Source organism: Nerophis lumbriciformis, linkage group LG07 (genome assembly GCF_033978685.3).
Source record: "Nerophis lumbriciformis linkage group LG07, RoL_Nlum_v2.1, whole genome shotgun sequence".
Taxonomy (NCBI): domain Eukaryota; kingdom Metazoa; phylum Chordata; class Actinopteri; order Syngnathiformes; family Syngnathidae; genus Nerophis; species Nerophis lumbriciformis.
Genome location: NC_084554.2, coordinates 18,671,743 through 18,697,500, shown reverse-complemented (window position 1 = coordinate 18,697,500; position 25,758 = coordinate 18,671,743). Strand labels below are relative to the sequence as shown.

At 41.8% G+C, this 25,758-nt stretch overlaps 1 protein-coding gene across 1 annotated transcript in view; it reads left to right on the top strand.

Moving 5' to 3' along the window:
- Window positions 1-25,758, top strand: part of kcnh2b (potassium voltage-gated channel, subfamily H (eag-related), member 2b) — a 723,936-nt gene that overhangs the window by 681,854 nt on the left and 16,324 nt on the right. Inside the window, exon 14 of the mRNA XM_061965721.2 lies at window positions 20,772-21,024. Coding sequence (XP_061821705.1) covers window positions 20,772-21,024 — 253 coding nt within the window. The remainder of the gene's footprint in view (window positions 1-20,771; window positions 21,025-25,758) is intronic.

Genomic DNA, 25,758 nt, shown 5'->3' with positions numbered 1-25,758 from the left:
AGATTCCATGAAATGCTCAGTCATTCACAAACAAGGATGGGGCGAGGGTCACCACTTTGTCAACAAATGCGTGAGCAAATTGTTGAACAGTTTAAGAAAAACCTTTCTCAACCAGCTATTGCAAGGTATTTAGGGATTTCACCATTTACGGTCCGTAATATCATCAAAGGGTTCAGAGAATCTGGAGAAATCACTGCACATAAGCAGCTAAGCCCGTGACCTTCGATCCCTCAGGCTGCACTGCATCAACAAGCGACATCAGTGTGTATAGGATATCACCACATGGGCTCAGGAACACTTCAAAAACCCACTGTCAGTAACTACAGTTGGTCGCTACATCTGTAAGTGCAAGTTAAAACTATCCTATGCAAGGCGAAAACCGTTTATCAACAACACCCAGAAATGCCGTCGGCTTCGCTGGGCCTGAGCTCATCTAAGAAGGACTGATACAAAGTGGAAAAGTGTTCTGTGGTCTGACAAGTCCACATATCAAATTGTTTTTGGAAACTGTGGACGTCGTGTCCTACGGACCAAAGAGGAAAAGAACCATCCGGATTGTTATAGGCGCAAAGTTGAAAAGCCAGCATCTGTGATGGTATGGGGGTGTATTCGTGCCCAAGGCATGGGTAACTTACACATCTGTGAAGGAACCATTAATGCTGAAAGGTACATACAGGTGTTGGAGCAACATATGTTGCCATCCAAGCAACGTTACCATGGACGCCCCTGCTCATTTCAGCAAGACAATGCCAAGCCACGTGTTACAACAGGGTGGCTTCATAGTAAAAGAGTGCGGGTACTAGACTGGCCTGCCTGTAGTCCAGACCTGTCTCCCATTGAAAATGTGTGGCGCATTATGAAGCCTAAAATACCACAACGGAGACCCCCAGACTGTTGAACAACTTAAGCTGTACATCAAGCAAGAATGGGAAATAATCCCACCTCAGAAGCTTAAAAAATGTGTCTCCTCAGTTCCCAAACGTTTACTGAGTGTTGTTAAAAGGAAAGGCCATGTAACACAGTGGTGAACATGTCCTTTTCCAACTACTTTGACACGTGTTGCAGCCATGAAATTCTAAGTTAATTATTATTTGCAAAAAAAAATAAAGTTTATGAGTTTAAACATCAAATATCTTGTCTTTGTTGTGCATTCAACTGAATATGGGTTGAAAAGGATTTTCAAATCATTGTATTCCATTTATATTTACATCTAACACAATTTCCCAACTCATATGGAAACGGGGTTTGTAGTTCAAGACTTACGGTCATTTGAAAACATCACTGCACATCATAATGGCGGCTACAGTTTTCATCTTAAAGATCTAAAAAAATTATTTGGGAATGTCCGGCAGGCCAGATTAATTTTCCGAGGTCTGATATAAGGCCTTTATTGCTGATACCAACACTGTTACTCACACTTTTTACTTGGAATTCTTTAAGATCATTAAATCAATTTGCCTTTCATTTGTTGATAGTGATTATAGTCAGACTACTAGGAATTATAATAAAACTGATTATGATTAGGCTTTATTTTTTATATCATCAACAAATTTGCGAATAATTGTACATAATATAAATACAACAATTTACTGTGTGATAATGTAAAAATATCAACAAAAATTACAATTATTCAATTTTTTTTTACATAAGCAAATCCACCAAATGGGTGCCATTTGCTTTCAAAATACATAAAAAAATGTCCATATTTTTTTCAACGCTTAATCCTAAAAATACAATGAAAATTAAAAATGTATAACGGCCCATCTCAAGCTAAAGATTTGAGTAACAGGACTGAAAGTAACAGGAGTGAGCTTTTAGCGTAGAATTAGCAAAAATATAACCACATGACATTTATGCTAATAGCATGTTGATACGAAGCACATTACAGTATTACAGTGATTCAACAAAAAATGTAGTTAAAAAAATAAACAATTTACATAACAGGTCTGTGCAAAGATCAATATTTATTGTATATAATATATATATATATATATATATATATATATATATATATATATATTTATTTTTTTATTTTTTTAAATAATAATAAAAAAATATATATATTGTCCATTTTATTAATAAACAATATAAAAACAACTACACATGGCTTGCATGCAAATCCTTGTTTTTTTTTTCATGCCCTCTAAGCACAATTTATTCCCAACATATGAATATAATATCAACAATATAACAATGTAAACAAATATGGAGGGTCAAATGGGACAAAATTAACTAAATAAACCACTAAATAATTACTTAAATATGCCATTAATTAATTATAATTAAAATTAAATACATGAATGTGCTATTAAAGTTGTCATTACTTTTTTTCAATGTAAATATATAATAAATGTTTTAACTGTTTGGCAGTTTAATTAAATTCACGAAGCGCTGATACAAATATTCATGAAATAATAAAATTAAAAATTAAAAATTGGAAATCAGTAATTAATTTAATGATTGAATAGTTGATTAAATATTGAAATCAGAAATTAAACGATTAAATAATTTAAATAAATAATGACATATTTAAGTAATTATTGTCTTATTTATTTATTTAATTCTGTCCTATTCGACACTCTGTAAACAACAGAACCATGTAAGAAAATGGATTACTGAAAATGAACAAAAGGATAACTGGAAATTCTCCATCTTATTACGCTAAATTTGATACTACCGTTGGTATAGCTACTATGGATATCAGGATGGATCGGCCCACCCTGAGCTGGCAATGCTTGACACAAACCAAGAAGACGAGTCTTCAACACATTAAATGAAACCCTTGAAGAGGTAATGAAACATGCATGACTGCTGATCAAGTAATTCCATTTTTGAGCACACAGGCAGCATGTTGAGCGTGTAAGGATGTGAGAATGACAGCTGTCAATCATGCTGACACATCACAACATCAGCCGATCAACTTCCTGTACACGGTGAACTCTGCGTGAACTCTGTTAGTCACAGCAAACGTGGGCTTGCATCCTCTACTCGTTACCACTGGCAAGATTGCTTTGACGCAGCTGTGACACTCGACACACACACACACACACACACACACACACACACACACACACACACGCGCGAGTGCGGCGCATATACCAGTGCAATCATAGACATGTCACATAGCTCAGTTCTGCTGACACGAGCAGATTACACTTGATTGAAGGTCATCTTCATACGTCCTTGTGTCGTGTCGCACGCAGTAAAGTACACAAGTGGATTGTCGACACGCTACGACTATGACTTATTTCATGTTTTGTTTCGTTATCTCACTTTGAATGTACGATACAGCTTTGTGTTTGAACTTTAAGTCATAAGAAAACATTGAGGAGTGCTTGGTCATGTGGCAGTCATGTGACTATTACCAGAAATGCATCACCCAATATCAGTGTTTCAGGTAAACACATGTCAAACTCACATACCAAACTTCAAACGAGGGATGTCCCGATACAACTTCTTCACTTCCGATATTATACCGATATTGGAGCCTTGAGTCCGAAACCGATCTTAATATGATTTCAGCAGGAACCGAATCATACATAATTGTATTACCGTATTTTCCGGACCATAGGGTGCGCCGGATTTTAAGGCGCACTGCCGATGAGCGGGTCTAGTCAGGTCTATTTTCATATATAAGGCGCACCGGATTATAGGGCGCATTAAAGGGGTCATAATTATTTTAAATTTTTTCTGAATGGAAAACACTTCCTTGTGGTCTACATAACATGTAATGGTGGTTCTTTGGTCAAAATGTTGCATAGATTATTTTTTACAGATCATCTTCAAGCCGCTTTCTGACAGTCGCTTCAGGATGCGCCGTTTTGTGGGCGGTCTTGTTTACGTGGCTCACTTTCTCCGTCATCTTTGTTGTAGTGGTGTAGCGTGCAAGGACGGGGTAGAAGAAGTGTCAAAAGATGGAGCTAACTGTTTTAATGACATTCAGACTCTACTTAAATCAATAGCGGAGCAGCATCTCCTCATCCGTGGCTCACCAGTGCAACAACAACGCCGTATGTGTTCTGTAAAAAATACCGTCCGACCGGAACTCTCTAATAACTAAAGTTCCGTGGGTGAATAATGACTGTATAATGCATATGTTCCTTTTTGATTGTACTTGAATGTATAATAGACTGTATTTATATTATTCACATGTGAATAATGCTGTATAATAGACTGTATTTATATTATTTGCATGTGAATAATGCTGTATAATAGACTGTATTTATATTATTCACATGTGAATAATGCTGTATAACAGACTGTATTTATATTATTCACATGTGAATAATGCTGTATAATAGACTGTATTTACATTATTCACATGTGAATAATGCTGTATAATAGACTATTCATATTATTCACATGTGAATAATGCTGTATAATAGACTGTATTTATATTATTCGCATGTGAATAATGCTGTATAATAGACTTTATTTATATTATTCACATGTGAATAATGCTGTATAATAGACTGTATTTATATTATTCACATGTGAATAATGCTGTATGATAGACTGTATTTATATTATTCACATGTGAATAATGCTGTATAATAGACTGTATTTATATTATTCACATGTGAATAATGCTGTATAATAGACTGTATTTATATTATTCGCATGTGAATAATGCTGTATAATAGACTGTATTTATATTATTCGCATGTGAATAATGCTGTATAATAGACTGTATTTATATTATTCGCATGTGAATAATGCTGTATAATAGACTGTATTTATATTATTCACATGTGAATAATGCTGTATTATAGACTGTATGTATATTATTCACATGTGAATAATGCTGTATAATAGACTGTATTTATATTATTCGCATGTGAATAATGCTGTATAATAGACTGTATTTATATTATTCACATGTGAATAATGCTGTATAATAGACTGTATTTATATTATTCACATGTGAATAATGCTGTATAAATAGACTGTTCATATTATTCACATGTGAATAATGCTGTATAATAGACTGTATTTATATTATTCGCATGTGAATAATGCTGTATAATAGACTGTATTTATATTATTCACATGTGAATAATGCTGTATGATAGACTGTATTTATATTTTTCACATGTGAATAATGCTGTGTAATAGACTGTATTTACATTATTCACATGTGAATAATGCTGTATAACAGACTGTATTTATATTATTCACATAATGCTCCTCTCTGAGCTGCCACCTTACCGTGGTAGAGGAGTTTGCGTGTCCCAATGATCCTAGGAGCTATGTTGTCCGGGGGCTTCCATGCCCCCTGGTAGGGTCTCCCAAGACAAACAGGTCCTAGGTGAGGGATCGGACAAAGAGCAGCTCGAAGACTTCTATGGAAATGCAAGAACCGAGACTCAGATTTCCCTCGCCCGGACGCGGGTCACCGGGGCCCCCCTCCGGAGCCAGGCCCGGAGTTGGGGCACGATGGCGAGCGCCTGGTGGCCGGGCCTGTCCCCATGGGGCCCGGCGGGGCACAGCCCGAAGAGGCAACGTGGGTTCCCCCCTCCAATGGGCTCACCACCCATAGCAGGGGCCACAGAGGTCGGGTGCAATGTGAGCTGGGCGGCAGCCGAAGGCAGGGCACTTGGCGGTCCGATCCTCGGCTACAGAAGCTAGCTCTTGGGACGTGGAACGTCACCTCGCTGGGGGGGAAGGAGCCTGAGCTAGTGCGTGAGGTAGAGAAGTTCCGGTTGGATATAGTCGGACTCACCTCGACGCACAGCAAGGGCTCTGGAACCAGTTCTCTCGAGAGGGGCTGGACTCTCTTCTACTCTGGCGTTGCCAGCAGTGAGAGGCGACGGGCTGGGGTGGCAATTCTTGTTGCCCCCCGGCTCAGAGCCTGCATGTTGGAGTTCAACCCGGTGGACGAGAGGGTAGCTTCCCTCCGCCTTCGGGTGGGGGGACGGGTCATGACTGTTGTTTGCGTTTACGCGCCAAACAGCAGCTCAGAGTACCCACCCTTTTTGGATTCACTCGAGGGAGTACTTGAGAGTGCTCCCCCGGGTGATTCCCTCGTTCTACTGGGGGACTTCAACGCTCATATTGGCAACGCCAGTGAAACCTGGAGAGGCGTGATTGGGAAGAATGGCCGCCCGGATCTGAACCCAAGTGGTGTTTTGTTATTGGACTTTTGTGCCCGTCACGGATTGTCCATAACGAACACCATGTTCAAACATAAGGGTGTCCATATGTGCACTTGGCACCAGGACACCCTAGGCCGCAGTTCTATGATCGACTTTGTAGTTGTGTCATCGGATTTGCGGCCTCATGTTTTGGACACTCGGGTGAAGAGAGGGGCGGAGCTTTCTACCGATCACCACCTGGTGGTGAGTTGGCTGCGATGGTGGGGGAGGATGCCGGACAGACCTGGCAGGCCCAAACGCATTGTGAGGGTTTGCTGGGAACGTCTGGCAGAGTCTCCTGTCAGAGAGAGTTTCAATTTCCACCTCCGGAAGGACTTTGAACATGTCACGAGGGAGGTGCTGGACATTGAGTCTGAGTGGACCATGTTCCGCACCTCTATTGTCGAGGCGGCTGATTGGAGCTGTGGCCGCAAGGTAGTTGGTGCCTGTCGTGGCGGTAATCCTAGAACCCGTTGGTGGACACCGGCGGTGAGGGATGCCGTCAAGCTGAAGAAGGAGTCCTATCGGGTTCTTTTGGCTCATGGGACTCCTGAGGCAGCGGACAGGTACCGACAGGCCAAGCGGTGTGCGGCTTCAGCGGTCGCGGAGGCAAAAACTCGGACATGGGAGGAGTTCGGGGAAGCCATGGAAAACGACTTCCGGACGGCTTCGAAGCGATTCTGGACCACCATCCACCGCCTCAGGAAGGTGAAGCAGTGCACTACCAACACCATGTATGGTGCGGATGGTGTTCTGCTGACCTCGACTGCGGAAGTTGTGGATCGGTGGAGGGAATACTTCGAAGACCTCCTCAATCCCACCAACACGTCTTCCTATGAGGAAGCAGTGCCTGGGGAATCTGTGGTGGGCTCTCCTATTTCTGGGGCTGAGGTTGCTGAGGTAGTTAAAAAGCTCCTCGGTGGCAAGGCCCCGGGGGTGGATGAGACCCGCCCGGAGTTCCTTAAGGCTCTGGATGCTGTGGGGCTGTCTTGGTTGACAAGACTCTGCAGCATCGCGTGGACATCAGGGGCAGTACCTCTGGATTGGCAGACCGGGGTGGTGGTTCCTCTCTTTAAAAAGGGGAACTGGAGGGTGTGGGATCACACTCCTCAGCCTTCCCGGTAAGGTCTATTCAGGTATACTGGAGAGGAGGCTACGCCGGATAGTCCAACCTCGGATTCAGGAGGAACAGTGTGGTTTTCGTCCTGGTCGTGGAACTGTGGACCAGCTCTATACTCTCGGCAGGGTCCTTGAGGGTGCATGGGAGTTTGCCCACCCAGTCTACATGTGCTTTGTGGACTTGGAGAAGGCATTCCACCGTGTCCCTCGGGAAGTCCTGTGGGGAGTGCTCAGAGAGTATGGGGTTTCGGACTGTCTGATTGTGGCGGTCCGCTCGCTGTATGATCAGTGTCAGAGCTTGGTTCGCATTGCCGGCAGTAAGTCGGACACGTTTCCGGTGAGGGTTGGACTCCGCCAAGGCTGACCTTTGTCACCGATCTGTTCATAACTTTTATGGACAGAATTTCTAGGCGCAGTCAAGGCGTTGAGGGAATCCGGTTTGGTGGCTGCAGGATTAGGTCTCTGCTTTTTGCAGATGATGTGGTCCTGATGGCTTCATCTGGCCAGGATCTTCAGCTCTCACTGGATCGGTTCGCAGCTGAGTGTGAAGCGACTGGGATGAGAATCAGCACCTCCAAGTCCGAGTCCATGGTTCTCGCCCGGAAAAGGGTGGAGTGCCATCTCCGGGTTGGGGAGGAGATCTTTCCCCAAGTGGAGGAGTTCAAGTACCTCGGAGTCTTGTTCACGAGTGAGGGAAGAGTGGATCGTGAGATCGACAGGCGGATCGGTGCGGCGTCTTCAGTAATGCGGACGCTGTATCGATCCGTTGTGGTGAAGAAGGAGCTGAGCCGGAAGGCAAAGCTCTCAATTTACCGGTCGATCTACGTTCCCATCCTCACCTATGGTCATGAGCTTTGGGTTATGACCGAAAGGACAAAATCACGGGTACAAGCGGCCGAAATGAGTTTCCACCGCCGGGTGGCAGGGCTCTCCCTTAGAGATAGGGTGAGAAGCTCTGTCATCCGGGGGGAGCTCAAAGTAAAGCCGCTGCTCCTCCACATCGAGAGGAGCCAGATGAGGTGGTTCGGGCATCTGGTCAGGTTGCCACCCGAGCGCCTCCCTAGGGAGGTGTTTAGGGCACGTCCGACTGGTAGGAGGCCTCGAGGAAGACCCAGGACACGTTGGGAAGACTATGTCTCCCGGCTGGCCTGGGAACGCCTCGGGATCCCCCGGGAGGAGCTGGACGAAGTGGCTGGGGAGAGGGAAGTCTGGGCTTCCCTGATTAGGCTGCTGCCCCCACGACCCGACCTCGGATAAGCGGAAGAAGATGGATGGATGGATGGACATGTGAATAATGCTGTATAATAGACTGTATTTACATTATTCACATGTGAATAATGCTGTATGATAGACTATTCATATTATTCACATGTGAATAATGCTGTATAATAGACTGTATTTATATTATTCGCATGTGAATAATGCTGTATAATTGACTGTATTTATATTATTATTAACATGTGAATAATGCTGTATAATAGACTGTATTTATATTATTAACATGTGAATAATGCTGTATAATAGACTGTATTTATATTATTCACATGTGAATAATGCTGTATAATAGACTGTATTTATATTATTCACATGTGAATAATGCTGTATAATAGACTGTATTTTTATTATTCGCATGTGAATAATGCTGTATAATAGACTGTATTTATATTATTCGCAAGTGAATAATGCTGTATAATAGACTGTATTTATATTATTCACATGTGAATAATGCTGTATAATAGACTGTATTTATATTATTCACATGTGAATAATGCTGTATAATAGACTGTATTTATATTATTCACATGTGAATAATGCTGTATAATAGACTGTATTTATATTATTCACATGTGAATAATGCTGTATAATAGACTATTTATATTATTCGCATGTGAATAATGCTGTATAATAGACTGTATTTATATTATTTGCAAGTGAATAATGCTGTATAATAGACTGTATTTATATTATTCACATGTGAATAATGCTGTATAATAGACTGTATTTATATTATTCACATGTGAATAATGCTGTATAATAGACTGTATTTATATTATTCACATGTGAATAATGCTGTATAATAGACTGTATTTATATTATTCACATGTGAATAATGCTGTATAATAGACTGTATTTATATTATTCACATGTGAATAATGCTGTATAATAGACTGTATTTATATTATTCACATGTAAAAAATACCTAAGTGCTTACTGTTTATTGTGAGCAAACTGTGGTGCTGAATTCCCCCCAGGGATCAGGCAAGTACTTTCTATTCTATTCTATAAAGTAAACTCACTACACTGGTAGTCATGGAAAACGACTTCCGGACGGCTTCGAAGCGATTCTGGACCACCATCCACCACCTCAGGAAGTTGAAGCAGTGCACTACCAACACCATGTATGGTGCGGATGGTGTTCTGCTGACCTCGACTGCGGAAGTTGTGGATCGGTGGAGGGAATACTTCGAAGACCTCCTCAATCCCACCAACACGTCTTCCTATGAGGAAGCAGTTCCTGGGGAATCTTTGGTGGGCTCTCCTATTTTTGGGGCTGAGGTTGCTGAGGTAGTTAAAAAGCTCCTCGGTGGCAAGGCCCCGGGAGTGGATGAGATCTGCCCTGAGTTCCTTAAGGCTCTGGATGCTGTGGGGCTGTCTTGGTTGACAAGACTCTGAAGCATCGCGTGGACATCGGAGGTGGTACCTCTGGATTGGCAGACCGGGGTGGTGGTTCCTCTCTTTAAGAAGGGGAACCGGAGGGTGTGTTCCAACTATCGTGGGATCACACTCCTCAGCCTTCCCGGTAAGGTCTATTCAGGTGTACTGGAGAGGAGGCTACGCCGGATAGTCGAACCGGGGTGGTGGTTCCTCTCTTTAAAAAGGGGAACTGGAGGGTGTGGGATCACACTCCTCAGCCTTCCCGGTAAGGTCTATTCAGGTATACTGGAGAGGAGGCTACGCCGGATAGTCCAACCTCGGATTCAGGAGGAACAGTGTGGTTTTCGTCCTGGTTGTGAAACTGTGGACTAGCTCTATACTCTCCGCAGGGTCCTTGAGGGCGCATGGGAGTTTGCCCAACCAGTCTACATGTGCTTTGTGGACTTGGAGAAGGCATTCGACCGTGTCGCTCGGGAAGTCCTGTGGGGAGTGCTCAGAGAGTATGGGGTATCGGACTGTCTGATTATGGCGGTCCGCTCCCTGTACGATCAGTGTCAGAGCTTGGTCCGCATTGCCGGCAGTAAGTCGGACACGTTTCCAGTGAGGGTTGGACTCCGCCAAGGCTGCCCTTTGTCACCGATTCTGTTCATAACTTTTATGGACAGAATTTATAGGCGCAGTCAAGGCGTTGAGGGAATCCGGTTTGGTGGCTGCAGGATTAGGTCTCTGCTTTTTGCAGATGATGTGGTCCTGATGGCTTCATCTGGCCAGGATCTTCAGCTCTCACTGGATCGGTTCGCAGCTGAGTGTGAAGCGACTGGGATGAGAATCAGCACCTCCAAGTCCGAGTCCATGGTTCTCGCCCGGAAAAGGGTGGAGTGCCATCTCCGGGTGAGGGAGGAGACCCTGCCCCAAGTAGAGGAGTTCAAGTACCTCGTAGTCTTGTTCACGAGTGAGGGAAGAGTGGATTGTGAGATCGACAGGCGGATCGGTGCGGCATCTTCAGTAATGCGGACGCTGTATTGATCCGTTGTGGTGAAGAAGGAGCTGAGCCGGAAGGCAAAGCTCTCAATTTACCGGTCGATCTACGTTCCCATCCTCACCTATGGTCATGAGCTTTGGGTTATGACCGAAAGGACAATATCACGGGTACAAGCGGCCGAAATGAGTTTCCTCCACCGGGTGGCGGGGCTCTCCCTTAGAGATAGGGTGAGAAGCTCTGCCATCCGGGGGGAGCTTAAAGTAAAGCCGCTGCTCCTCCACATCGAGAAGAGCCAGATGAGGCGGTTCGGGCATCTGGTCAGGATGCCACCCGAACGCCTCCCTAGGGAGGTGTTTAGGGCACGTCCAACCGGTAGGAGGCCACGGGGAAGACCCAGGACACCTATGTCTCCCGGCTGGCCTGGGAACGCCTCGGGATCCCCCGGGAGGAGCTGGACGAAGTGGCTGGGGAGAGGGAAGTCTGGGCTTCCCTGATTAGGCTGCTGCCCCCACGACCCGACCTCGGATAAGCGGAAGAAGATGGATGGATGGATGGACATGTGAATAATGCTGTATAATAGACTGTATTTATATTATTCACATGTGAATAATGCTGTATAATAGACTGTATTTATATTATTCACATGTGAATAATGCTGTATAATAGACTGTATTTATATTATTCACATGTGAATAATGCTGTATAATAGACTGTATTTATATTATTCGCATGTGAATAATGCTGTATAATGGACTGTATTTATATTATTTGCAAGTGAATAATGCTGTATAATAGACTGTATTTATATTATTCACATGTGAATAATGCTGTATAATAGACTGTATTTATATTATTCACATGTGAATAATGCTGTATAATAGACTGTATTTATATTATTCACATGTGAATAATGCTGTATAATAGACTGTATTTATATTATTCACATGTGAATAATGCTGTATAATAGACTGTATTTATATTATTCACATGTAAAAAATACCTAAGTGCTTACTGTTTATTGTGAGCAAACTGTGGTGCTGAATTCCCCCCAGGGATCAGGCAAGTACTTTCTATTCTATTCTATAAAGTAAACTCACTACACTGGTAGTCATGGAAAACGACTTCCGGACGGCTTCGAAGCGATTCTGGACCACCATCCACCGCCTCAGGAAGTTGAAGCAGTGCACTACCAACACCATGTATGGTGCGGATGGTGTTCTGCTGACCTCGACTGCGGAAGTTGTGGATCGGTGGAGGGAATACTTCGAAGACCTCCTCAATCCCACCAACACGTCTTCCTATGAGGAAGCAGTTCCTGGGGAATCTTTGGTGGGCTCTCCTATTTTTGGGGCTGAGGTTGCTGAGGTAGTTAAAAAGCTCCTCGGTGGCAAGGCCCCGGGAGTGGATGAGATCTGCCCTGAGTTCCTTAAGGCTCTGGATGCTGTGGGGCTGTCTTGGTTGACAAGACTCTGAAGCATCGCGTGGACATCGGAGGTGGTACCTCTGGATTGGCAGACCGGGGTGGTGGTTCCTCTCTTTAAGAAGGGGAACCGGAGGGTGTGTTCCAACTATCGTGGGATCACACTCCTCAGCCTTCCCGGTAAGGTCTATTCAGGTGTACTGGAGAGGAGGCTACGCCGGATAGTCGAACCGGGGTGGTGGTTCCTCTCTTTAAAAAGGGGAACTGGAGGGTGTGGGATCACACTCCTCAGCCTTCCCGGTAAGGTCTATTCAGGTATACTGGAGAGGAGGCTACGCCGGATAGTCCAACCTCGGATTCAGGAGGAACAGTGTGGTTTTCGTCCTGGTTGTGAAACTGTGGACTAGCTCTATACTCTCCGCAGGGTCCTTGAGGGCGCATGGGAGTTTGCCCAACCAGTCTACATGTGCTTTGTGGACTTGGAGAAGGCATTCGACCGTGTCGCTCGGGAAGTCCTGTGGGGAGTGCTCAGAGAGTATGGGGTATCGGACTGTCTGATTATGGCGGTCCGCTCCCTGTACGATCAGTGTCAGAGCTTGGTCCGCATTGCCGGCAGTAAGTCGGACACGTTTCCAGTGAGGGTTGGACTCCGCCAAGGCTGCCCTTTGTCACCGATTCTGTTCATAACTTTTATGGACAGAATTTATAGGCGCAGTCAAGGCGTTGAAGGGATCCGGTTTGGTGGCTGCAGGATTAGGTCTCTGCTTTTTGCAGATGATGTGGTCCTGATGGCTTCATCTGGCCAGGATCTTCAGCTCTCACTGGATCGGTTCGCAGCCCAGTGTAAAGCGACTGGGATGAGAATCAGCACCTCCAAGTCCGAGTCCATGGTTCTCGCCCGGAAAAGGGTGGAGTGCCATCTCCGGGTGAGGGAGGAGACCCTGCCCCAAGTAGAGGAGTTCAAGTACCTCGTAGTCTTGTTCACGAGTGAGGGAAGAGTGGATTGTGAGATCGACAGGCGGATCGGTGCGGCATCTTCAGTAATGCGGACGCTGTATTGATCCGTTGTGGTGAAGAAGGAGCTGAGCCGGAAGGCAAAGCTCTCAATTTACCGGTCGATCTACGTTCCCATCCTCACCTATGGTCATGAGCTTTGGGTTATGACCGAAAGGACAATATCACGGGTACAAGCGGCCGAAATGAGTTTCCTCCACCGGGTGGCGGGGCTCTCCCTTAGAGATAGGGTGAGAAGCTCTGCCATCCGGGGGGAGCTTAAAGTAAAGCCGCTGCTCCTCCACATCGAGAAGAGCCAGATGAGGCGGTTCGGGCATCTGGTCAGGATGCCACCCGAACGCCTCCCTAGGGAGGTGTTTAGGGCACGTCCAACCGGTAGGAGGCCACGGGGAAGACCCAGGACACCTATGTCTCCCGGCTGGCCTGGGAACGCCTCGGGATCCCCCGGGAAGAGCTGGACGAAGTGGCTGGGGAGAGGAAAGTCTGGGCTTCCCTGCTTAGGCTGCTGTCCCCGCGACCCGACCTCGGATAAGCGAAGAATGTTGGTGTTTAATGTACTCTTGTGTTGCGTTCACGATGTTGCCGCCTGAAAGCGCTGCGGCTCGCCCTGCTTGCAGCAAACTCATTAAAATTGCACCTATTCTTCACATTAATAACACTCTGCGGGCCTGCTGGCTTTCCTGCCCAAACATGCCGCCTCAGTTTAATTTTAAAGTGAAAGTCGAGAAATACATGCATTGTTAAACATTTCAAAACTGCTGATGTGTGTCCTTTTGAGTTTGAGAAGTAGAATCACTTTGAAGGGGAACTGCACTTTTGCGGGGGAATTTTGCCTATCAATACTTATGAGAGACAAGAAGAAAACTTTTTCTTTTTCTTTTTACATTCTAATTTGTAATAATCGGCTCGTTCTTGGTAACTAGCAATGCAGCTAATGGGAGAAATTCATTCTGCCTCTAAATCACTTTGAAAATGCACTCAAAAATTGTCACCAATATTTAATGTACATTCTGGAACCTGTATAATAACCTATCTCTCGCGACATTTGTTATTGTAAGCGCAAACATGGAGGAACTATTTTTCTAGCGTATTAACACACCGTCTTACGGCGGCATGCTACGATGTTAGACAGAAGCTAGCCACTGCGTCAACAGCTGAATGGCTTTTAAGTTTGTGATATACAACACAATGCGATAGAACACCAACCCGTACTGACTAAAAAACATGAACAATCATTTTTTACAGTATCTGTAAAGTATTAACCCAAATTTAATGTTTTGTTTTTACACAGCTAGCTTGACAGTGGAAGTACTGTGTGTGTGTGTGTATCACGATCAATATTGTAGTGACTCACTCCATGGACAGTTGTCTGTTTGGTCCAGCTGGCCGAGGACATTTTTTCCAGTTAAGTTTGGTTAAGCACTCCATTTATGTCGGCATAGCTTGGCTCCAATATCCAAAATAATACCCGCAAGTTACACTGACTGCACTCTATCGGCTTGCCTCTGCTCCAACGTTCAACCCTTCCTTCCTGCTCGCTTCTAGAAGCAGCAGTTCATCCTCAGTATATTCAACTTCAAAAAGATAAGGTTATGAATCCTCATTTGGCCAAAAATAGCAGTCTTTGTGGTCTGTTTCCAAGTCTGCCATGATAAGAAAACACACACGCATTTGTTTCCGGAAGTAGGAATTCCTAATTAGTTGCCGGAAGTCGAAAGTGCGTTGCTATGGAAACGGAAAAATATGTGCTAAGGAAATAAGTTCCAGCAATGATCAAAATGACCGAATTACGGTAAATATTGAACATATTATATATTGTTATGAATGTGTCTGTTGTTTATATGGGATCTGCATAAGTCCTAAAAAAATTAAATGAAACTATGGAGGCATGGCGGAGATATTTATAAAACAATCTTGCCTTCTTTCATACTTCCTCCAAATGAGCCGTTTCGAATTTGCTACAATTTGTGGCGTTTTTTTTCCAATTAGTGACGTCAGCAGATATCTCCATATATGGTCAAGTTTTACTCGAAGAGCTTTGTGCGAGTCCGCTAGTGTAGTCCAAAGTAGCGTACAGTTTGAACTTAATCTGTCAGTCGACTCGATATGGAAGCGCTAAAAACTACAGAAAAGATGATGGGGAGAAGACGCAGTCAAAGTGGAGGCACGTAAATAAGAGTGACCATAAAACTATGCAACATTTTGACCAAAGAACCACCATTACATGTTATGTAGCCCACAAGGAAGTGTTTTAAATGTAGAAAGCATAGTCTGACCCCTTTAAGTTGAAGTGGAGTGGTAATTGTGTTTTTGGCAACGCCTACTGGTCAGAATTATTCCTGACGTTAAGCTCATGGCGCAGTGATTTGAATGATGCGGACACGTTTGTTACTGGATACTTTCTAATATGCTTTTGCCTCGGAGACTTTGGTATGTGCACTGTAAATAATATGCAACGTAATATTAACATTTTTGCTTTTGTAATAGACACATTATGCCAAGATTTCTTGTTTTGTATGAATTAATTCCAGAAATGTAGTACGAGCAGCTAAACCGTAATATTTGGCACTACTAAACCAATATAATTAATCAAATGAATTAGTCACTTGATTGTCACATGACACACACTCCTAAATGTTTACCACAAATGACTTATGACTTCATGGTGTATTCGCAATAGACTGCCTCTAACTAATGTTGCAATTTTCTGTGCCAACAAAGCAAATATGCCTGAAATTCTAAATGTGCTAGCGCGATGCTAATTTACATTGGATATGCCATTTACATGCTAATGATTAGCATGAGTGATTTCATTATTGTCCTCCAATAAGCACACAAGGTTGGTCTTTTCTTGTATTTTAGTCAAGTCATTTACAAAAGGTTAACTTGGTAGGCGATAGGCTACTACTGCAAACAAGAGCACACAAGCTAGACATACTTAATAAGTGTCCTTAATTCAACAACATTGCACTCTAAGGTGTCAATACAAACAAGTATCAAATCATTATAGTTGCATATTACTTACACCTACAAAGTCTCCAAGACATAAGCGTATTAGAAAGTACCCAGCAACAAGTGTGTCCGCATCATTCCAATGAATGTGTCATGATCTTATTAACTTAATAGATTATTGCGATCCCTAGGTGTCGCCGAAAACAATTACCACTTCACTTCGCCTTAAAGACAGCAAAAGTCCATTCCAGACAGTTATGCTAGTGTGTGACATACCTGTTCTTAATTTGACTAATTTCATTTGATTGTTACTAACATTCCACACGACAAAATAATACAGGTATGTACAAACCCTGTTTCCATATGAGTTGGGAAAGTGTGTTAGATGTAAATATAAACGGAATACAATGATTTGCAAATCATTTTCAACCCATATTCAGTTGAATATGCTACAAAGACAACCTATTTGATGTTCGAACTAATAAACATTTTTTTGTGTGCAAATAATCATTAACTTTAGAATTTGATGCCAGCAACACGTGACAAAGAAGTTGGGAAAGGTGGCAATAAATACTGATAAAGTTGAGGAATGCTCATCAAGCACTTATTTGGAACATCTCACAGGGGAACAGGCAATGTGGGAACAGGTGGGTGCCATGATTGGTTATAAAAGTAGATTCCATGAAATGCTCAGTCATTCACAAACAAGGATGGGGCGAGGGTCACCACTTTGTCAACAAATGCTCGAGCAAATTGTTGAACAGTTTAAGAAAAACATTTCTCAACCAGCTATTGCAAGGAATTTAGGGATTTCACCATCTACGGTCCGTAATATCATGAAAGGGTTCAGAGAATCTGGAGAAATCACTGCAAGCAAGCAGCTAAGCCCGTGACCTTCGATCCCTCAGGCTGTACTGCATCAACAAGCGACATCAGTGTGTAAAGGATATCACCACATGGGCTCAGGAACACTTCAGAAACCCACTGTCAGTAACTACAGTTGGTCGCTACATCTGTAAGTGCAAGTTAAAACTCTCCTATGCAAGGCGAAAACCGTTTATCAACAACACCCAGAAATGCCGTCGGCTTTGCTGGGCCTGAGCTCATCTAAGATGGACTGATACAAAGTGGAAAAGAGTTCTGTGGTCTGATGAGTCCACATTTCAAATTGTTTTTGGAAACTGTGGACGTCGTGTCCTCCGGACCAAAGAGGAAAAGAACCATCCGGATTGTTATAGGCGCAAAGTTGAAAAGCCAGCATCTGTGATGGTATGTGGGTGTATTAGTGCCCAAGACATGGGTAACTTACACATCTGTGAAGGCGCCATTAATGCTGAAAGGTACATACAGGTTTTGGAGCAACATATGTTGCCATCCAAGCAACGTTACCATGGACGCCCCTGCTTATTTCAGCAAGACAATGCCAAGCCACGTGTTACATCAACGTGGCTTCATAGTAAAAGAGTGCGGGTACTAGACTGGCCTGCCTGTAGTCCAGACCTGTCTCCCATTGAAAATTTGTGGCGCATTATGAAGCCTAAAATACCACAACGGAGACCCCCGGACTGTTGAACAACTTAAGCTGTACATCAAGCAAGAATGGGAAAGAATTCCACCTGAGAAGCTTAAAAAATGTGTCTCCTCAGTTCCCAAACGTTTACTGAGTGTTGTTAAAAGGAAAGGCCATGTAACACAGTGGTGAACATTCCCTTTAATTATTATTTGCAAAAAAAAAATAAAGTTTATGAGTTTGAACATCAAATAGCTTGTCTTTGTAGTGCATTCAATTGAATATGGGTTGAAAATGATTTGCAAGTCATTGTATTCCGTTTATATTTACATCTAACACAATTTCCCAACTCATATGGAAACGGGGTTTGTACTATGATTGGTGCTGATATAATATTAGATTAATATTCGTATTGTTTTGTAAGTAATAAGTACATTACTTACTGTATAATCACTTTGTAGGACTCAAAAGACATGACTGGCACATTCAACGTAGGGAAAGTATATTTATACAGCGCTTTTTTTCCCGAGAGACTCAAAGCACTTTACATAGTGAAATCCATTATCTCCATTTAAACCAGTGTGGGTGGCACTGGGAGGAAGGGTAGAGTGTCTTGCCCAAGGACACAACGGCAATGACTAGGACAGCAGGAGCTGGAATGGAATCCGGAACCCCTCAAGTTGCTGGCAAGGTCGCTCCGCCAACTGAGCCACGCCGCCCACTCAGTGGCAAAGACTACTTCATGACTACACAACACGACAGGAACAAAGTGAATTTATGCATGCTTGCAAATGATCATCAGAAGTGTAAGAAAATAAAATATAACTGGACAGTAGAGTTATTATTACAGTTCGCTCAGACTTTAATATTAAGGAAATTAACATCTACACTGCAAAAACTGAAACCTAAGTAAGATGAAATATCTCAAATAAGGGTGATATTTGCTTATTTTCTGTCTGATAAGATCATTCTTCTCACTAAGCAGATTTTATGTTAGAGTGATTTACTTGTTTTAAGGGTTTTGCTCCTAAATGATCTCAGTAAGATATTACAGCTTGTTGCTGAGATTTGATGATCTATATTGAGTAAAACATGCTTGAAACGAGAATATCAACTGTTGCAAAGCTGTGTCATCAACACTCACAAGTATAAAACTACTTTTTTAAAGAAATAATTTCTTACTTCAAGCATGAAAAAAAATCATGATGCCGAGCGCATACCGTATTTTCCGGACTATAAGTCGCAGTTTTTTTCATAGTTTGGCCGGGGTGTGCGACTTATACTCAGGAGTGACTTATGTGTGAAATTATTAACACATTACCGTAAAATATCAAATAATATTATTTCGCTCATTGACGTAAGAGACTAGACGTATAAGATTTCATGGGATTTAGCGATTAGGAGTGACAGATTGTTTGGTAAACGTATAGCATGTTCTATATGTTATAGTTATTTGAATGACTCTTACCATAATATGTTACGTTAACATACCAGGCACGTTCTCAGTTGGTTATTTATGCCTCATATAACGTACACTTATTCAGCCTGTTGTTCACTATTCTTTATTTATTTTAAATTGCCTTTCAAATGTCTATTCTTGGTGTTGGGTTTTATCAAATACATTTCCCCCAAAAAATGCGACTTATACTCCAGTGCGACTTATATATGTTTTTTTCCTTCTTTATTATGCATTTTCGGCCGGTGCGACTTATACTCCGGAGCGACTTATACTCCGAAAAATACGGTATCATTATGTCAAGATAATGGCACTAGCATTTACTTAATTTGAGAATATTTTTCAACATATTGAGCAAAAAGGTCTCTTTTTTTTCTACCAAGAAAAGTGCTCTTGTTATTAGTGAGAATATACTTATTTTAAGGTATTTTTGGGTTCATTGAGGTTAGCTAATTAGGGACCGCAATGTACCTTTGGAACAGAGGAGCCTAATGTATTTTGTGCGTTTTATTATTATTATTATTCCGCCGCTTATTTGAGCTGTAATTTGACCCCCTTAACATGCTTCAAAACTCACCATATTTGATACACACATCAGGACTGGCAAAATTTGCGATCTAATTAAAAAAACAAACCCCAAAACTCAAAATTGCGCTCTAGCGCCCCCTAGGAAAAAACACAGACAAAACTACTTGTAACTCCCGGTAGGAATGTTGTAGAGACATGAAACAAAAACCTCTATGTAGGTTTGATTTAGACCTAGATTTTATACATATATACTTATTTTAATAACAGAAAAGTGTAGAATGTTAATGACGATGGGGACAAGTAAAAATCAACAGGAAGTTTGCAATTCCCCCTTCAAAACAAAAGTTGTGTAAAAACAGTCACCTTTTTTCAAACATTATCTCCTCTGAGCGCGTTTGTCGTGTCGGCTTCAAATTAGCACAGGAGAGAGATTGAACCCTTCTGATTAAAAGTTGATGAAAGAGTTTTAATTACTGCTCTGGTTTGGATTTGATGAGCCCTCAGAGTCGGTCCCGTCCATCGCTGCTTGCAGCTTTAATTTTGCTTGTTTTGGAAAGTCTCGACAAGCCGAATTTTCTTGTTCTAGGCAGATAATTTTGCTTAGTTCAAATAAAATACCCCTCATTTTTGTATTTCTTTTCTTGTTTTTGAAAACTGACTTTTTGGAGTGTATTACCACATGAACACACACCATTGGTATTGATTACCGGGTACCAGGAATTTGGGTTGAAATGTGATCCTAATGACCAGTGACATGCTTGAGTCACTAATAACAGCATGAATTCATACTGATGTAACCTTCCTCTATCTGCTGTATTTCTAACACTTCTTCACCTTCCTTCCCTTTGTCTCCTCCTCATCCTCACTCTCCTCCTTTTCCACCTCCTCGAACATCCTGCCTTTTTAACGGGAAATCACCTCATCCTTCGCTTCCTGTATCTGCCCTCCCTTCCTTTTTCGCCTTGCTGCATCTCGTCCTGTTTTGCCCGCCCCGTCCCCAGGTGTTAAAAGGTTTTCCAGAGTGTCTCCAGGCAGACATCTGTCTCCATCTGAACCGGACTCTGCTGCAGAACTGCAAGGCTTTTAAAGGCTCCACCAAGGGCTGCCTCAGGGCGCTGGCCATGAAGTTCAAGACCACCCACGCGCCTCCCGGCGACACGCTTGTCCACGCCGGGGACGTCCTCAATGCCATCTACTTCATCTCCAGAGGATCCATAGAGATACTAAGAGGAGACGTGGTGGTGGCCATATTAGGTAGACTAATGCTTCTTAACTCTTTACTGTCTTTGCTGTTAAATTGAAAGACTTTTACTTACACTGCAAAAACTGAAATCTAAGTAAGATGAAATATCTCAAATAAGGGTGATATTTGCTTATTTTCTGTCTGATAAGATAATTCTTCTCATTAAGCAGATTTTATGTTAGAGTGTTTTACTTGTTTTAAGTGTGTTGGTCCTAAATCAGCGGTTCTTAACCTTGTTGGAGGTACCGAGCCCCACCAGTTTCATATGCGCATACACCGAACCCTTCTTTAGTAAAAAAAAAATTAATCTTAATTTAATCTTAATTCAAAAATATTAATCATGAAATGATGTTATTATATTAAATAAATACTAATAAAGACATATTTTACAAACATAAAGTTACAGGATTGTACACATGATCCCATGTTTACATCTCATTGTGCAACACGTGTATGTTTTAGTGGTTTTAGTGGGAACCAACGTTCCCTCTAAGGTGCGCGCCTGCGCAATTGCGCACTTCTCACGCATTTAATGCCGCGCAGGAAATCAAAAATCCCATCTGAACTCTAAACAAAATAAACACATTACAATTTATTCTGTATGATTTTGCAATGCAACTCTATGAGTGACAGGTGACAACAAGAGTGGCCCCAATGAATGAAACAACCTTTGTCAACACAGTTCAATTATCGTCTGTCAAGACACTTTACGGACAAGAATTCCATCAATCACTTTATTGAGCAAAACTGTTTGTAACCACACCAAAAACATGAGTAAAAAAACTTTTCTCTATAAAAACTGGTAATTTTCTGCCATACAAACCAGGCTTAAACCAACGTTATCATCCGTCGTTTTAACAGAAGCCGCTCACTCTGTCTCACCTGCACCAACACACGCACTCATGGCACTTAGCCAGTGCTGCGTTTATGGCCACACAAAAAGTCGGACAACCCCAATGCCACACAATGTGTAAATACCAGGTTGTAACACTCTGACTCCTCAAACAGATGTGTGCTTATTTTACTGCCATTTATTAAGAATGTTAATCTAAGGATATTATTCATGAAATATTGTCACTAGATTTCATAAATGCTAATACAAAGATGTATTTTACAGACAGAAAGTTACAGGAACTAAATGTAATCTCTGAAAGGGGTAACATTTCTTTTAGAGGCAGGACCCGCAGCCAGACATACAATACTAGCACATAGGTCATAAAAAACATGTTTTTTTGTTATTGTCATTGTAAGAGGGCAAAATCACTTATATCAGAAAATTATTTTAATAAAACATTTAAATTGTTATTTAGTCAGCTTTGGGACAGGTGTGCTGCTGGTGTGGCCACAGTGCATGTGCACGTCTGACGTCGCTCACATGTGCTCCACTGAATGCTCAAGGAGTTTTTACGTTTGCTCTTGCCTATGGAAAATTGGAGGGAACATTGTTTGGGGGTATCCATAATACGTTGATACGAGAAGTTTTTATTTACACGATGAGTCGGTGTGTCTTGACCTCCGTCGAACCCCTGAGGCCGACGCACCGAACCCCTAGGGCAGTGTTTTTCAACCACTGTGCCGCGGCACACTAGTGTGCCGTGAGATACAGTCTGGTGTGCCGTGGGAGATTATGTCATTTCACCTAATGGGTTAAAAACATTTTTTTTACAAAGCAGTAATTATAATCCGCAAATGTGCCGTTGTTGAGTGTCAGTGCTGTCTGGAGCTGGGCAGAGTAACCGAGTACCGTATTTTTCGGAGTATAAGTCGCTCCGGAGTATAAGTCGCACCGGTCAAAAATGCATAATAAAGAAGGAAAAAAACATATATTAGTCACACTGGAGTATAAGTCGCATTTTTTGGGTAAATGTATTTGATAAAACCCAACACCAAGAATAGACATTTGAAAGGCAATTTAAAATAAATAAAGAATAGTGAACAACAGGTTGAATAAGTGTACGTTATATGAGGCATAAATAACCAACTGAGAACGTGCCTGGTATGTTAACGTAACATATTATGGTAAGAGTCATTCAAATAACTATAACATATAGAACATGCTATACGTTTACCAAACAATCTGTCACTCCTAATCGCTAAATCCCATGAAATCTTATACGTCTAGTCTCTTACGTGAATTAGCTAAATAATATTATTTGATATTTTACGGTAATGTGTTATTAATTTCACACATAAGTCGCTCCTGAGTATAAATCGCACCCCCGGCCAAACTATGAAAAAAACTGCGACTTATAGTCCGAAAAATACGGTAATACTCTTCCATATCAGTAGGTGGCAGCAGGTAGCTAATTACTTTGTAGATGTCGGGAACGACGACGATGGTTTGCAGGTAAAAAGGTATCTAACGCTTAAACCAAAAATAAACAAAAGGCGAGTGCCGCTAAGGAAAGGCATTGAAGCAAAACGAAGCTAAAACTGAACTGGCTGAAAAGTAAACAAAAACAGAATGCTGGATGACAGCAAAGACTTACAGTGTGTGGAGCAGACGGCGTCCACAAAGTACATCCGAACATGCCATGACAATCAACACCAAAATAGACAAGAACTAAAACACTACACACAGGAAAACACTCAAACAAATCCAAATAAGTCACAGGGTGATGTGACGGCTCGTGACAGTACACCTACTTTGAGACAAGAGCTATAGTGATGCATGGTTGGTTGTGGTTTGAATTCATATCCAACAATTGCGAGAACAACTTTCTACTGTCAATATCGGCCGCTGAGTTTAATTTTTCAATGTTTTCTGCTGGTGGTGTGCCTCGGGATTTTTTCAATGAAAAAAATGTGCCTTGGCTCAGAAAAGGTTGAAAAACACTGCCCTAGGGTTCGATCGAACCCAGGTTAAGAACCACTGTCCTAAATGATCGCAGTAAGATATTACAGCTTGTTGCTGAGATTTGATGACCTATATTGAGTAAAACATGCTTGAAACTAGAATATCAACTGTTGCAAAGCTGTGTCATCAACACTCACAAATATAAAACTACTTTTTTAAAGTAATCATTTCTTATTTCAAGCATGAAAAAAAAAAAATCATGACTGCCACAATTGTGTCTCATATTAAAACAGATGACAGCCAAATGGACTTTGCTGTTTTATTTTCAATGAAACAATAGAAAATACGTACTCATATAGTAGTACTGTTGTTATTAGTGAGAATATACTTATTTTAAGGTATTTTGGGGTTCATTGAGGTGAGCTAATTTTACTTGTTTTGGAATGTTTTGACAAGCCGCATTTTCTTGTTCTATTGGCAGATAATTTTGCTTAATTCAAATAAAATACCCCTAATTTTTGTATTTTTGTTCTTGTTTTTGGACACTGACTTTTTGCAGTGTAGAACTCGGGTTGTCCCGGTACCAAATGTATTTTGATACTTTTCGATACTTTTCTAAATAAAGGGGGACCACAATAAATGGTATTATTGGCTTTATTTTAACAAAAAAAATCTTAGGGTACATTAAACATATGTTCCTTATTGCAAGTTTGTCCTTAAATAAAATAGTGAACATAGGAAACAACTTGTCTTTTAGTAGTAAGTAAGCAGACAAAAGCTCCTAATTAGTCTGCTGACGTATGCAGTAACATATTGTGTCATTTTCTATTCTATTATTTTGTCAACATTTTGAAGGACAAGTGGTAGAAAATGAATGATTACTTTTTCTTTTAACATGTCCTATCTGCACTTCTGTTAAAATGCAATAATCACTTATTCTTCTGTTGTTTGGATACTTTACATGAGTCTTGGACAATACCACAAATGTGGGTATCGATCCGATACCAAGTCGATACAGGATCATACATTGGTCATATTCAAAGTTCTCATGTGTTCAGGGACATATTTCCTGAGTTTATAAACATAATATCATTTTTTTTTATGATAGAAAATATTGATGTAATCATAGTAGTATCGACTTGGTACTTGGTATCATTACAGTGGATGTCAGGTGTAGATCCACCCATGGCATTTGTTTACATTTTGACACCGGTGAGCTACGGTGTGTAGTGAAGCATGTTTGGCTATTCCTCGTCCTGCAGGGATGATACTTGTAAGAAACGTACTTTATTTGTCGCCATGGAGACAAGGGTTAATGATTTATAAGTAGCTAAAACACTGCAGACTAATGGACGTTAGCCGCTAGCTAGTTAGCCATGTCTTAAAGAAACTCTTCCTGAGGGTGTTTCAGTGTTATAACTTCTTAGAGGTGGGAGGGTTAGGGGGTGTATATTGTAGCGTCCCGGAAGAGTTAGTGCTGCAAGGGATTCTGGGTATTTGTTCTGTTGTGTTACGGTGCGGATGTTCTCCTGAAATGTGTTTGTCATTCTTGTTTGGTGTGGGTTCACAGTGTGGCGCATATTTGTAACAGTGTTAAAGTTGTTTATACGGCCACCCTCAGTGTGACCTGTATGGCTGTTGACCAAGTATGCCTTGAAATTCACTTGTGTGTGTGAAAAGCCGTAGATATTATGTGACTGGGCCGGCACGCAAAGGAAGTGCCTTTGAGGTTTATTGGCGCTCTGTACTTCTCCCTGCGTCCGTGTACACAGCAGCGTATTAAAAAGTCATACATTTTACTTTTTGAAACCGATACCGATAATTTTGAAACCGATACCGATAATTTCCAATATTACATTTTAAAGCATTTATCGGCAGTCCGATATTATCGGACATTCCTACGTACAACCATACTTAGAACCATTTAACCCACATTAAAAATCATATT